We start from the raw sequence: 15352 nt of genomic DNA on the forward strand, positions 1-15352 counted from the left end.
ACAATTATAAGACAAAAATGTGTGCTCACAGAGTAAACTATAAATAATAATAAAATAATGCAACACATTATTTGCAAAGCTTTCAGTCAAAACGAAAAGCTACATTTTCGACATAGAGTGAAGTCACTTTGAAAAGGTCTTTTTTTTTTTCAGATATGGCCAAACAGCATAGAAAGGGTCACAGAAATCAGTTACAAAGGTGGGTTTCCATGTGAACCAGGAGTGTTAACCAGTGTGCCAGGACACAGATTCTCAAACTTCCCAGACCACCACAAAAACTCACTAATGACTATGAGCTCAACTGCCACCAGTCATTCAAGGCATGACTTTCTAAGACAACACACATTACCACTGATTCCATCATAAAGAATAAATCTACAATGCTCTGTATACCACGAAAACAACATAGTATCGTTTCCAGGAAACACTCGTGAACATGTAACTACATTCATATGACTTCATTTCAGCATTGAAATAAATCCACTGAGCAAATACGTCTAATATGACATGATACAAATATGAAGAAGGAGAGCAAATCAGGTATGTCTTTCCCCAGTTAGCATTTATGTAATACAATCTGTTAATCATCTATGCAAATGTACATTTTTATCAGCAGTGACAAGCTCCTATGAATGATAAATAATTTTACTCATTACCAGATGCCCCATTGTTTTCTTTTCATATACTAAATGCTTAACATGTGCTAGACAGCATTTTGCATCAGTCATCAGACTGAAACTGGAACACTAGCTGAAAGAGATTTGAGTAGCAGCTCCCACTACTGGTGACGTGCGTCACTACACCAGAAGGTAGTTCATGTTCTCAGCAGCAGCTCCTGGTTAAGTGTCTCTGTTTTACGTTGACCGAAGATGAATACACCCAAACTAAAGTCCAGTTGTGCGTAAACTAGATGTAACTGATAACAGATGTCACAGCCTGCCATCACATCGTTTTTCCACAAGATTTTCAGAGAACACTGGCATGTGAGAGTGTGGCCTCTAGAACTGAGGAGACAGTATTCTCACTGCTACAGAGTAAATGTTTGGTTCGTATGCCCACTAATACTGTACCTCAATGTACCTCAGCTACACAGGACCTGCTCAGATGAAAATGTGCCCTCACAACTTAGCAGCTTCCTTAAAGCTGTAACATGCCTGGAAATAAGTAAACAAACAGAAGAGGACAAACAGAAGTCAGTGATTAAAAAAAAAAAAAACAGGACACATTACTGACACATTTTACAGAAGACAACATCCTGTAGGAGGCTGGAGACTGGATCACTCAGACCAGTAAGACTGGAAAGGGACACATGCAATCCCACCATAATTCATTCAACTCACTTTTTCCTTAATACCTGAGAGCAGACAACTACACAGTGTAGTGTTCAACACACATGAAATTTTCCATTCTCTAGAAAAACATATCATAGAGCAATATTGCATTCTCCTAAAAAAAATCAAACAAACAAACAAACAAAAAAAAACAGAGTTTTCTTCATTTCTTCATTTGCATCAGGGTGTGTAGTGGACCACTAGGGACAGGGCACGTGTCTCTTTCTGTTGTTGTTCAGGGTGGGTGTGGCTGTGGGTGTGGCTAGGGGTGGGGGTGTGAAGAGTCTGCTCTGTGGGTTTGCAGGTGCAGAGGGTGGGGTTTCCATCCCGGCTGCTCTGCTGAGGCTGGAGGGTATGGATGGACTGCGGCTCCGCTCCGCACTTCACGAAGGCCACAAAACATCTGTAGAACTGAAAGGAAAGATTTGCTGGCGCATAGAAACATGTGTCAAGCAGGGGGGAAAAAAGGACATGTACGCTGTCCATAGGACAGGTCGTATTATATTCAGGATGACAAAAACACGATACAAATATGCATTGGCTTAATCACCCTGACTGTGTCTTTGGTTAAAGGGACAGAGAGGGAATACATTCAGGACTGACTCCACTGAAATACTCCCCAGCAACCTCTGACATTCTGAAAGCTGAAGACCCAGCTGAAGCAGTGCTCCAAAGCCATTGTCTTTAACGGTTTTCTCCCTCTGTGGAAACCGTTGTCACGACACAGCTGACAGTGTGAGAATGCTACAGCTGACGATGGCACTGCTCAGTGAGGAAACGGGGACATTCAGCTCCTGGGTTCTATTGGCCTGCACTTCTGGCATATCAGAAAATATACCATGTTCTTCTGGAAAGTATTGCATTTTACTGAGCTGTGTCGTGTTCTGCGACCCTGTGCTGCATTGGTGTTGTGTTGTGTTGTGTTGTATTGTGTTACGTTGCGTTGCGTTGTGTTGCGTTGTGTTGTGTTGTGTCGTGTTGAGTTCCACTGACTTGTGTTGTGCTTGGTGTTGTAGCACGTCTGCTGTGCACAGACTGTGTGCTTGCTTGACACCTGGCAGAGGAGAGAAGATTAGCTCAGCAGGTTATTAGTGTGGGTCTGGCCCGGCCAGAGACCCGCAGAAACTGGGGTTAGGTACCTGCTTGAGTCCACTGTCATAACGTGAATTTTACAGATTTAATCGACTTGAACACAATCAAAATCAAAACTTAAGTCATTATGAAACAAAAGAGTTGGCATGAATAGCTATGGAGATGCAGCCATAAGATTTCTGCAACAACCCTCCCCACTCCTTCAGACAACTGAAAAGCCTAAATATCGATAACGGCTGTTAACAGCCCTTGACAGCAGTCAAATCAGTGACTTGAGTTTTTTCAGTGGAACACTTAAAACATACTTCATTGTCCAAATGTTTTAAGGAAAGGCGTATATTATATCTAAAAGATTTTATTGAAATTTCCAGCGATGTGTACAGTTTTGCTTTTAGAATGAAACATGACCCATACAGCAAAATAAGAAAAAAGAGGAAAAAAGAAAAAAATAAGGAAAAGAAAGAAAGAAAGAAAGAAAGAAAGAAAGAAGGAAAGAAAGCTGTTCAGATGAACCTGAATATCGACCTGTGTGGGGATTTTTTTCTCTCCCTCTCCCTCTCCCCCTCTCTCTCTCTCTCTCTCATTATCCCCTGTTTCTGATGCCCTAAGCTTACCTGGTTGTTGAAGAGTACGTAGATAACAGGGTTGACCACGGTACTGCTCTTGGCCAAGACGGAGGGCACTACGCTGGCCGTGGTGGTGATCAGGCCCCTCTTGCCAAACGTGGCCACTAGAGCCATCACCCCGTAAGGCATCCAGCACAGCAGGTAACAGGACACCATGGTCAGGACCATCAGTAAGATGTGGTTCTCCCGACGTTGCGCTGACATAATGTTGATCTTCGCCACCTGCGTAAGGAGGACCGGAGGAAGGGAGAGAGAGAGAATCACAGTGGAGATGACATCAATAATCGTCTAAAACGTTTAATGTCAATGTTGTAGTGCAAAAGACACACGTCTGGGTGACTTTGGTGTAGGCTACTATTGTTAATGTTAATTGATTCTTAAAAAATGGCGTTTTTTCGGCACAAATTATGTTCTAAGATTTTGATACATGTGAAAGACATGTCAAAGCTTTGTAAGGTCTGCAATTATATTTTCGAAGCGGTTATGTTGTCTGAGCTGTAACTTTTGCATTTTTTAATTTTTTTTTTTTTTTTTTTTACTTGAAACACTGGCGTGCAGATTACACAAACAATGCTGAACCCAGATTTGCCCCTGGTCTCTTTCTTCTGTTATAGAACTGGTGTTCAAAAGAGCACAGAGAGACAGAGAGAGCATTGGCTTAATGTGTGTATTTCTGGTCACAGGATTCAACTGTTTTCTAAGTACCAAGTCTCAGAATGAAGCCACGTATCCATGGGCAACGCTTGTGACATGTAAGATCAGTCCAGCAGATGATGATTCATGTCTCAACGATGCTTTGGCTAAATTAACCAGCCTGATCTCTGTGCTGATCTCAGATCAGGGGAGGGGTGGAAGATGGCCGTCTGCGTCACAACCCTTCCCCCCCCGTGCGTTCGTTTGACACTCTGTCAGACCCCCTCCCTCTCGCATAATTTACTCTGAAACCTCAGTCTGATAATCCCCCGGTAGATCTGTCAAACAGCTCAAGTTCCCAATCAGAAATAATGACGGGGGGGGGGGGGGCGCTCTGTCCACACCATCCCATGCCATCTCACACCTCCTTGCATGCTCCATTAGGTCTGAACCATCATCATGTGTGTGTAGGGTTTTTTTTTTTTTTCCCCTCACAACCTCTGCGTGAACTCTTCCCTCAGCAATGCGATTAAAATGAGGACGTTTCCACATGGAAAAAGTATTCATTCAGTTCCTTTTTTTTTTTTTTTTTTTTTGTTGTTGTTGTTGTTTAGAAAAAGGTCCTTGAGATATTTTTCATGTCTGTTACAGTTACTACCATTTCAAACTTCAGATATGTAATCTGCATGCGAATACATGCCACACGAATGTAAAACCGTCCTCTTACCATTTTATCTAGCTCACAAAAGCAGAACCTTTTTCGATCTGTTCAAAATTAAATGTCACATAGAGGCATGCGCTTTACAAACACCTCAAACTTAAATTTCATCATTTTTAAGCCGCGTGGAAGCATGAGATTGTTTCGGTTATGAAACGGGCTTTTTGGGGCGAATGGTGAAAATGAAAATCAGTTTATTACTATTCCCGTCAGTGCCCCGCATCCAGACTCTTTTAATGAATGACACTGCTTTCCCTGCGTATCGGACCCGGTGAATGGTCCGGCTCTCAAATCCTCGTCATTCACCTTTCAAATCAGATTGGGATTCCATCTCCGCGGCCACATTTCGAAGAAAACCCCCAAGGGCCTCAAAGCGCCGTGGCCCACTTCTAAGATAATTAAAGAAGGTCTTTTTTTTTTCATTACCGAGGTAGACAATACAGCTTCTTCAAATGAAGAGCGAAAATCCAGGAGAAAAATCAGTTGGTTACATAACAGCTTGTCACCAGTAGTAACAGACCCATTCCGGCTGCTAAAAATAGCCTCCTTTCCTCTGGATGATTCATTCAAACAGTGACACCGACAGCTTGAGCCGACTGACCGTCCACTGCAAAGGCCTAATTACATATTCCTTCCCTCAGACGCTTGTTTATGTAATGTCGTACGGGCACGGATGAGTCACACAGCGGAGGTCGCCGGCGACCCACCCGGTAGACCAGTGGCTAACCGAACTCCTCAAAGTGTTTTATTCTTGTCCCTTCAGGGGAAGCAAATCAATAGCAAACGAGTAAATACAGAACCACGGAGGACAAGGTTCAGCGTGCTTTTTATAACCATGGAAACGTAGGGTGAGACATTAATTGGACCGCTGTGATTGGGTACGGCTGCCTGACTTTCTAACCGACAGAAATGAACTGAAGCAGAGAAACCGAGAGAGAGAAGTTGGTAATCGTTGTAAATGATTGTATAAACGTAACACAATCTTTTGAGTCGAGATGAAGTTAGAACATTAATTTGGAATCTCATTCTCTAGAGAGAGTGTCAACATAATCGATATAATCTCTTTTTTCCGGGTTGTACATTTAGCAACGTACCATTGTACTTTCTTGTATTATTATTATTGGTTTTAATGTTACCTGTTGAGGAAAAAGTGCTTTTTATTGTAAGTGCTTTTCGGTGACAGTTTCACTTACAGTTCCATTTACCTTCATTCTATCCTCACTGCTTCTCCATAAAGTCTCTGTACATCTCTCAGTCGTAGTGAGGGGGTGTTTTAAATACATTCAAGACTCACTGTTTCCTTGTCCATCACTGTTCATTGTTGTTTCCTTGTAATTAACTTCACAGCAACACACCAAGCTCCGCTTTGTTGCATTCTCCAATTTTATCCAATAAGATTGTAATAAGTCACAGAATGAGTGGCTCATCTGGTAGCATGGCTGATGGGGTCGTTCACAAGTGTACACGGAAGTTGTGACTTAGTAGAGTACTTTGAATCTGTTTTAAAAGTGTGTTTAGATATACAAACTGTAGGTCTCCTATAGGTAGATTAACCGTAGCTTATATTCTTTCAGAGTGAAGTGACTGGTAGCTTGGGAAAACAGGTTGTGTTGTATTTTGATATAATAAGCAGCATTTAACATTTTAGTAGCTTCTGTACCAACATTTCTAACAACCACTTTGGCCAGTCTTGGTGATGAAATACGTGGCTGTTTTAAGGTGGGATTGGCAGCTCATTGATTATGCTTTTTTTTTTATCTTAATGATGTAAATGTTCCACTTTTAACCATTCTCAGTGAAATATTTACGTTTTATGGTCTTTTATACCTGTACTTCTCCACATCTGTGTCCAAGAAACTCCTTTCAAAACGTGGTCAAAGAAAGGGGGTATTGACTATCTACAGCCACCATGCTGTAGTTCAGAGACTGATGTAATGCCTTTGAAAAATATGTGTGTGCATGTGCGTGTGCATGTGCGCGTGTGTCTGTGTGGGTGTGCGTGTGCGCGTGCGTGTCTGTGTTACATATGCATAAATTTATATATAAATATATATATGTGTGTGTGTGTGTGTGTGTGTGTGTGTGTGTGTGTAACGCTGTCTTCAGTTGCACTCCCAGCCCTACTCACCCCTCTGATGATGAGCAGGATCTTGCTATAGCAGTAGACCATGAGCAGAAGGGGCAGGAGCAAACAGAAGACAAACAGACAGACCACATAAGACACGCTGTTGGCCGAGCGTTGCTGCCACTGCACCGAACACGAGGTGCCAGCACCTTCTGGTCCATAGCTGCTCCAGCCCAGGAAGGGCGGTAGGGTCCACACCAGTGAGTAGAGCCAGGATCCGGCCACATACATCCAAGCCTTACGGAAGTCTGACAAGTCGGCCTTAGACGAGGACAGCACAGCGGCATAGCGCTCATAGGACAGGACAGACAGAGAGACCAGAGAGACGATGCCTGGGAAACAAACACAGACAGTGGATACAACCATTATCTCAGTTCATTTTTTCCTGTTTCCAGCACCATGACCATTATCTATATCTGTCTATCCATCTAACAAGAGATAGATAGATAGATAGATAGATAGATAGATAGATAGATAGATAGATAGATAGATAGATAGATAGATAGATAGATAGATAGATAGAGAAACTGATTCAGATTGATAGATAGAGAAACTGATTCAGTGATATAAATATATATATATATAGAGAGAGAGAGAGAGAGAGTGGGAATGTTAGTATTTCAGATAAGATAGGAGGAACACTAACAGATATTGTTCTCACAGTTCACAAAATCCCCAGACGGATGATTCAAAACCAAAGCAAAACATCGCAAGAAAGTAAATTGTAACAGAAGTAGTCCGGCTTGAGAACTGCTGTCTCCGAGGCATCTTTATAACGGTGCCACTGTGCCTCTCTGGCAGTTTGTGCCGAAGGAAGGAATGAGAGGGAATAGAGGCGTGTAACAACGCATTATGCAATAATACCGCATTATGTAATAACTCGAAAAAAAAATGTAATACTTTTTTATTTCATTATGAAATAACACCAGCATTATTTAATAATCTGCCGCATTGTGTAATAAACGTCTTGAATGCAATACACTATTTCATAATTGTGATGGTTATTACAAAATGCAGGCGTTGCACTTCTTTTGTGATGAAAATGTAATAATAAGGTGCACTATGTGATAACCAACCAGAATGGATGTCTTCATCTGTGCAATTGCAGTTTTAATCGTTAAGCCAAATTAAACTTCCAAAATATTAAATTAGATCCCTATGACCTATGGTGCCCCGTCTTGGTGTTAAAGTTCACTCTGATCTTAGTCTAAATAGCCACATAAAAGCTTTTATTTCTAGCAAGGTTGACTACGGCAATTGTGTTTCGACAGGGCTCCCCTAAAAAGACCATCAAAAAGCTTCCGCTGATTCAAAATGCAGCTGCCAGAGTTCTTACAGGGACCAAAAGGTCAGACCACATCACTCCGATTCTTCAGTCACAACACTGGCTTCCTGTCAGCCACAGAATCCAATATAAGGCAATGCTGCTTGTTTATAAATCAATACATGGGGATGGACCAAAATACGTTACAGACATGTTTAAGGAGTACACTCCTGCCAGGCCTCTCAGGTCAAGTGGGAGTGGACTGCTAGTTGTGCCCAGTACCAGGGCTAAACTTGGTTAAGCAATCTCTAATCGCTTTGCTGCGCCTCTCTGGACCAAACTCCCTGTCGATCTCAAAGGCAGCCTAACCCTCGAGACTTTTGAATCAGAACTCAAAACCAAGTTGTTCATGGATGCTTTTAGTTCAGTTATTTGAGTTCTTTAAAAAACGTTCTTTAAACAACTTATTTTACATTTAGTTTTTGTCTACACCACTATTTATTTATTCACTGTTCTTATCAATTGTCTTTTCTTATAAATAGTCTATTCATGTATCAATTGCCTGTATGAAAAATGTGCTATAACTAAAGTTATTGAATTGCCTTGGAAGAGTGATAATAAGTTGTAGTGTCTGCCACTGGCTAGTAGTTGAAAGGCAACATGTTGAAAGATAATGATATTGAGTGTGAATATAATGTTATTTCTCTGCAAAGCATTGGATGTAGAGTTTCTTTCATTTAGAGTTTACTGTAGAGTAGCTTGTCTACTAATATGAAAAGTGTACACATAAAAGCTCAAACCTTTATGCTAATAACCATGTGCTGGTTAGCAGTGACAACACCTGCTAGCCTAACAGATAATACTGGTCTTAAAAAGTTTCTGACAGGAAAATGTTGTTTTCCTTCACTCTGCTTAACATCATAGGAATGTATTCACAGGAATAGTTCTCAGAATTTACAACTTTCCATGTTTATTGACTCGTTTATAAGCAAAGTAATTTACTGACTTTTTTTGGGGGGGGGGGGGGGGGGGGGGGGGGGTAAATTTGAGCAATTAGCAATAATTAGCAATAGCTACCAGGCCTGTTAGAAGGTATTACATAAATTTACAGTGTGATAATCAGGGCTGCCAACTGTCATGCATTGATCATGCAACTGACACTTTATACACGCTCTCACACCACACGTCCATTTTCTCACGCAGTGAAAAACAAATTTGTAACTGATAACATCACCGGGCCTTATCAGCGGTCAGACAGACAGCAGCACGGCCATGCTGACAGACGAGTTGTCTGTAGGCGCAGCGTTATCAGCATGTACGGACGCGCGGTGAGGCGTTGAGTGTCTGCTACAAGTTACAACAAAGCGCACCAGAGTTAAAGCAAAGCCTCGCCCGTTGCAGGAGCCTCTATACTCTCAAACAAACCCTGTAACACAAATGGGATTCACATACTGTACAGTTCATACAGTTCAGCACTACGCATAAAGTCAAGAGTTCACGATGGTGTTCAGCGTTTGAATTGAACTATTTTGGGTCATTCATCTGTTCCACACTTTAAATAGAGGAAAGTAAACTGCATCCAGTTTTATTGATCTTATTGATGTACTTTCTTTCTGTGTTTGCACGTAGTACAGTATGTTATATTCAACTCATTCAGCAGTCCAATGATTTTATGTTTGTTTCTTAGTATAATAGTTTGATTGTCCAGTGTCAGGAGGGAAGACAAACTCAGTGTGTTGATAGTCTCTGCATGTGCAACTCTCAAAATTATCTTTCATGGGTTTGATGAGTGGTTCTGACAGTTTAACTCTACCGACATCTAATGAGCAGTTTAGTTTAGTTCAATTCCAGCTAGACAGGCTAGACCGGCCATCGTCTAATGAATGCATTATGCTACAATAGTGCATCATGCATTGGTATTTATCCTAACTCTACAACAATTTTCATTAATGAAGACATCCATTTTGGTTGGTTATTACATAATACACCATATTATTACATTTTCATCAAAAAAAAAAAAAAAAAAGCCCAACTCCCACGTTTTGTAATAACCACCACAACATGTAATCATTTATTACAAAATGCGGGGAAATTTATTGCATATTGCGTTCAGACTGTTTATTACATTTATTACAAAATGCGGCAGATTATTACAAAATGCGGGTGCAGGGGGACAAGCCTCAATATTAAAGACATATTTCAGGACTGGAATATAAAGTTGAAATATGAGGCAAAGTACCACAAACTTCAGCTTCTACATAAGAACGGCAGAAGAAGAAACTGCAGAAGAAACTGCTTCCTAAAACCTTGGTACAGTTAGTAAATGCCAAAATATATATATTTTTCTCCCCCAATGGAATATGGTACACCTCACCATTTCATCCCCAAAGACCAAAGTATTGAATAGTTTGGATTAATTGGCAGCGCAGTCGTGCTTAAGGGAAATATACATAAGAAAATGGCGAGTGATGGATGGGCATCAGTTGGACCTCCCGGTGAGTGCCTCTGCTCCCGGCTGTGCCATGTGACAGACGCCAGTACAAGGCTTGTTTCCTGGGGCTGCTCTTGAAAGCAGACACAGCGAGAGAGACAAGGAGGGGGGAATCACACCCCCACTGAAGTAATTACTGACCTTAAATGAGTCCTACATTTAAATGCCATAACACTGGGGACGGAAATCGCTTGTGTTTATTTCTGAACCAATTCATAACAGACTAAATGATCAGTTTAATCTAATGTTATTTCTGGGAGGGTCTTTTGGGGGTCTTGACAGATTTTACATAGGGTTTTTATAATGCCTCCTGCTCCACTCTCTGAAATAGCTGAAGGCAATGATACCTGAGTGCGGACTCATTTTAAAGGTGCTGTCATTAAAGATTTTGTCCTGTCTCAAATGTTAATGTTTGAAAGTTTGTTGTTTGGACATTACAGGATTTTTTGTTTATTCTCTCATTTTGGGGCTTGTCCATCTTGTCTAAGAAGTAATGTGATTACTGCACTTTGGAACACAGTGGTAGCCAACACAACAGTCTTGTGTGCTGCACACTAGAGGTGATACAATAGACTCTTCCTAGCAAATCAAAGATTACTTCAGGTTTGAGAAAAGGAAAAACAGTACTACATACTGTATCATTGCAGGTTTCTCACTTAATCACTGGCTTCTCTCTCTCTCTCTCTCTCTCTCTCTCTCTCTCCCCTCTCTCCCTCCAATACCTGGATACCTGCTGACTTTACATACACTCCCCCCCCCCCCCCCCCCCCCCCTCTCTCTATGTCAGTCTTTCGCTCTCTCACATACACACAAACGTGTAGAAATTGCTTTCGTGATATGTTGACTGCTGAGACCTTAATTATCACCCCATGTGCAGAGAGGAAAACAGCAAAAATAGGTTATGAAAACAGGTTATCTGTGTAAACACACCCTGAAGTTAACTCCTAGTTATTACATACCCTGTAAGTACTGTTGTTGTTGTTCTTGTTGTTGTCATTCTTGTTGTTGTTCTTTTTATTTTTGTTGGTTGGTCTTTTGTTTGCCTTTTGTTTATTTAGATTCTTTTTAACAACTCCACAACAAACAGATGACATACCCAACCATATAAATGTTCCTTATCTTGGTATTTGAAAACATAAGTGGACCATAGGGTTTACCTATTTAGTGTCATGATTTCATCTGTGGTGATTTTAGACTTGAGATGGAGATAAAAGTGACAGATGAATGAACCAAGCAAGTGCCTTTCAGTGTGATGAATTCAGTGGTAAATATTAAAATCCTGATGTTTTGGGGTTTTTTTTAAATAAAATGGATTGTAAGATTGAAGAAATACTGAAATCCAATTTCCATACTTCTTCCATAGTTACATGTACTAAACATTTATTTCAGTTCAAGGTTTGCACCAGGGGTTTTAAGGTCAGCGCAGTATCAAATAGATGAAAAGGACAGAAGGAAACTATAATGTTTGTGCACGCTTCGAGAAAGGAAAAATCAAGCTTTATCTTTTATTACGGCAACGTCATATAACATAGTTATTACAGTAGGTACAAGTAATTCACCAGTGATAGCGTGTTTCACATGAGTGGCAGATTATATGACTGGGTTGCAACTTTCTAGAACCAACATAATAAGTTTCGTATGCGCTCTCCATGGTTCTAAAACCACTAGGGTTGGTGTGGGGCATTGGTATTCGTTAATACCGTAATTTCGGAGCTTTCTACCCGGTAGCTTGTGTGACTGATTGTTAATTTTGCGTTTAATTTCGTACTCTTACCCTCAAAGATCCGCGCACGAGTGTGACTTGAGCCCATTATACAAAGAAATGACCTACAAAGGAAGTATCAAAGTTGAGGCGATGCGTTCATTTTAGACTATCCGACGGTTAAAATTGCATACATTTACCTTCGTGGATTAAAGTCTTCTATCAAAAAAGTGTATAGAGAACAACAACTGCAAGAACAGAGTACAATTTCAGTAACTTTGAAAAGTTTGAAAAATGTGTCAAATTGCGCGACGTAACACGGACAGGTTGACATTCACTAGAATGTGTAACCTTTTACGCTTGAGGAACGTCAGGAGAACGAAAAAGAGTCATTTCGTTGACACTGAGAGATGTCTGAACATAGTCAGTTTTGGACTTTCATCATCATTCTTTACTATTACGTTTTCTTAATGTTGTTGAAAGACAGTAGAATAGCGTTTTTAGACCATCAAAATAAAACAACTCACCAAAAAGCGAATTGGCGAAACCGTACCATTTACAGCCGTGATGTCCTAAAAGCCATCTTCCATAGAGGCTAGCAGCAAAACTGAAGGGTGTTCCGAACATACACACGAGAATATCACTCACACTAATGTTCAGTAGAATTAGGTTTATAGGAGTCCATAGTGAGCGAAACTTTGCGAAGATGAGAAGAACAAGAAGATTGTTCAACAGTCCAAAAAGCAAGATGAATCCGAGGAAAACTGCCACCACCGTGTGGCCAGTTCTGCTCAGACTAGAGGGATCTTGGGGTGGTATGAAAACGTCCCCAAAGCTTACATTGGAGCTTTGATTCGAAGTTGAATTGTCTCTGGTACTAATGTTAAAACTCCAAATGTGGACGACCATAGCCACCTCGGAGCAGACAAGTATGTTGGCACAGTGACTCAAGTGCAAGGAAGACTCGCCCTCGGTTCGCTCGCGCACGATTTAAGCTCTTAGCACCCCCACATACTGAGCGTCTGTGAATGCCCGGTTCCTCACAGGTGAGGCAAAAAGAGGTTAGGTTCCCCACGAACAATCCCCCCCCCCCTCCCCACCACCACCAAAAAAACGCACATCCAATTTAACTACCAAACCTACACTTGGTAAAACCTACAGCAGAAGTTATGGTCTTACAAATACATGGCAGATAAATAAATCACACATTTTACACACAGTTTACACATTTTAACTCACAATATTGACGATCATTTCAGCTAAAATAGCCCGCTAGTTTTCCCTTTCCCACAGACTTTTTTTTCTCCAAGTCGTGTAATCGCGATGACCATATAAAATCATGTAACATTAAGAAGCGTTCAATGAATAGTCGATTTGTCTTAAGTCACACATTAATTATGATTGCCCGACTTAAAGCCTTTTTTTAAAAGTTCGGACTGATTATCTAATGGTAATATTTAAAAAGAAATCTGGCCGTGTTTTCTGATACAAGTTAACAAAACTCCTCTGTGTGAGCGTTGTGCCAATTACCAACCATAGTCACAAGTCTGGTGCTATGGTAAACATCCATGGGGGCATTGTTAATTTATTTTCAAGAAGTAGCCTCCTTGAAAGGCCCCTTGGGTATGTAGTTGGGGGGGGGTTTTGCTGCCTGTGATTGAAGATTTGCAACCATTCACCCTCATAAAGTTAATGTGTCCTCCCCACGTGTTCAATTACAAATTATATCTGTTTTTACTCACAGTTTGTCAGTGTCCTATCCCCTGTTATAGACACATAAATCGCCAGCCGAACTGCAGCCCTCTTAATCCCTTTAGTCTGCAGTTGCACAGATATCAACCAAGATGGAATGTGCTGCAGCGTTTGGGATGGCTGAAGTGGCCGGAGGCTGTTTCCAGGTAAAACGTCCACTGTTTCCAGAAGAAAGCAGCAGTTTTAAACGTCAGATGATGGCAAGCAGTCCGGGAGATATGTAGACAGTTGTCATTCATTAAAGAGAGGCACTGAAGATAATCTAAGAATAGGATGCCACCTGCTGCACTGTTGATTTTGTTTTCCTACCCGCTGTGGATTCTCCCAAATGACAGACAGGGTTTCATGATGAGTTTCATAATCATTTTCTTGCAGTTCTCTGTATGATGTCTTTGGTTTGACGTTTAAAATACACTTGCAGATCCTGTCAGCTGAGATGATCTCACGTGTGCTCGTCTACTTGTGAAATTATTATTGCTCCTCTAACAAATTTTTTTTTTTTTTTTTGCTCATTTTAACACCTGGTGAATATTGACGATACTGTTGTTCTTTAAGACTTTTTAATGAATGTAATAAAAAAAAAATAACACATGAACCATTGTACTGTTTTCAGACTGTTTAAGATTCTGTCTTTCTTAAGGCAAGAGAATAGTGGAATCTCAGACATTCACACATGACTTTTCTGTGGTCACCTTTGGTAGAAGACTCGAGTTATCTGATAAAAGGAGGGCAGGCTTGCACACATCAGACATAACGCTCTGGTTAGCAATACGATCACAGAAACCAGTCTTAAACCCATAATCTGCTGCGGTTTGACATTATCACAGAGCCTGCGAATGGTCTACCTAAACCAATGTGGCTTTGTATTCAGACCTTATTGTTTTCGAAATAACACATTACCATGGAAATTAATGTTGCCACACAATGGGTTTATCACGGAGTGTTATTTCACTCATCACACACACGTAACGTTTGACTTGTTTAAGAATGACACCACGGTGGGTCAGTAGACTAATTGAGTCTGGGATTTTAGCTTCCAGCGCATTTTCTAAGCTTGCTCTGTTGAAACTGTAGATAAGGTGTACATTTAGAAGGAGGAGAAAGAATGATTAGACAGAGGGGATGGAAACAAAGGCGGATGATTTGGATTCAAACAGAGCGTATAAATGCGGAGGAAGGGTTGGAAATCTTTCAAAATGCCTGTTATTCAGGAGAGAACTCTCCCTTGAACATGATCGGGATGAATTAGCTAGTTGTAAAAGATATGTTTAAAAAAAACAAAAAAAACTTTTTTTATCTCTGCAGACTGAAACACACATAAACAGCTGATTTTTTTATTTTATTTTATTTTTATCACATGGGTAACATTTTTTTTTAACAGAATGTTGACAACAAAGTAAGGGCAGAACAACACAGTGAACTTTAAGACTTTCTGGTTGTGTAAACCCCTTGACCTCAGGAAAAAGACGCTGTCTCCAAAGTGTCCATCAGTCATGTGGTGTTTTTACGTTCATTTGTTTTAGCTAATGCTCTGATCCAGAGCAACTTACAATTATTTGCCTCTATGTCAGAGGTCATACTCATATGGTATAACTTTGGAGTTACTCCACACGAGGAT

General features: G+C 40.7%; 1 protein-coding gene across 1 annotated transcript; it reads right to left on the bottom strand.

Annotated features, from left to right (window-relative positions):
* Positions 1–1511: 1511 nt before the first annotated feature.
* tmtops3a (teleost multiple tissue opsin 3a) lies at positions 1512–12891 on the bottom strand. Its single transcript, XM_030765563.1, has 4 exons — positions 12510–12891; positions 6529–6857; positions 3038–3271; positions 1512–1742 (listed from the first exon to the last, which is right to left on the bottom strand). Exons 1-4 carry the CDS (start codon positions 12889–12891, stop codon positions 1512–1514), a joined length of 1176 nt encoding a protein of 391 aa, XP_030621423.1.
* Between the last annotated feature and the right edge of the window lie 2461 nt (positions 12892–15352).

This window comes from Chanos chanos, chromosome 2, assembly GCF_902362185.1.
Source record: "Chanos chanos chromosome 2, fChaCha1.1, whole genome shotgun sequence".
NCBI lineage: Eukaryota > Metazoa > Chordata > Actinopteri > Gonorynchiformes > Chanidae > Chanos > Chanos chanos.

What these genes read in the sequence shown, in the direction of transcription:
- tmtops3a (XM_030765563.1), bottom strand. Translation starts at nt 12,891, where the DNA reads ATGGTCGTCCACATTTGGAGTTTTAACATTAGTACCAGAGACAATTCA. An exon ending in TTTCGCCAATTCGCTTTTTG is followed by an intron (nt 6,858 to 12,509) that starts GTGAGTTGTTTT and finishes TTTGTTTCCCAG; the next exon opens with GCATCGTCTCTCTGGTCTCT. An exon ending in ACGTACTCTTCAACAACCAG is followed by an intron (nt 1,743 to 3,037) that starts GTAAGCTTAGGG and finishes CTTTCCTTTCAG; the next exon opens with TTCTACAGATGTTTTGTGGC.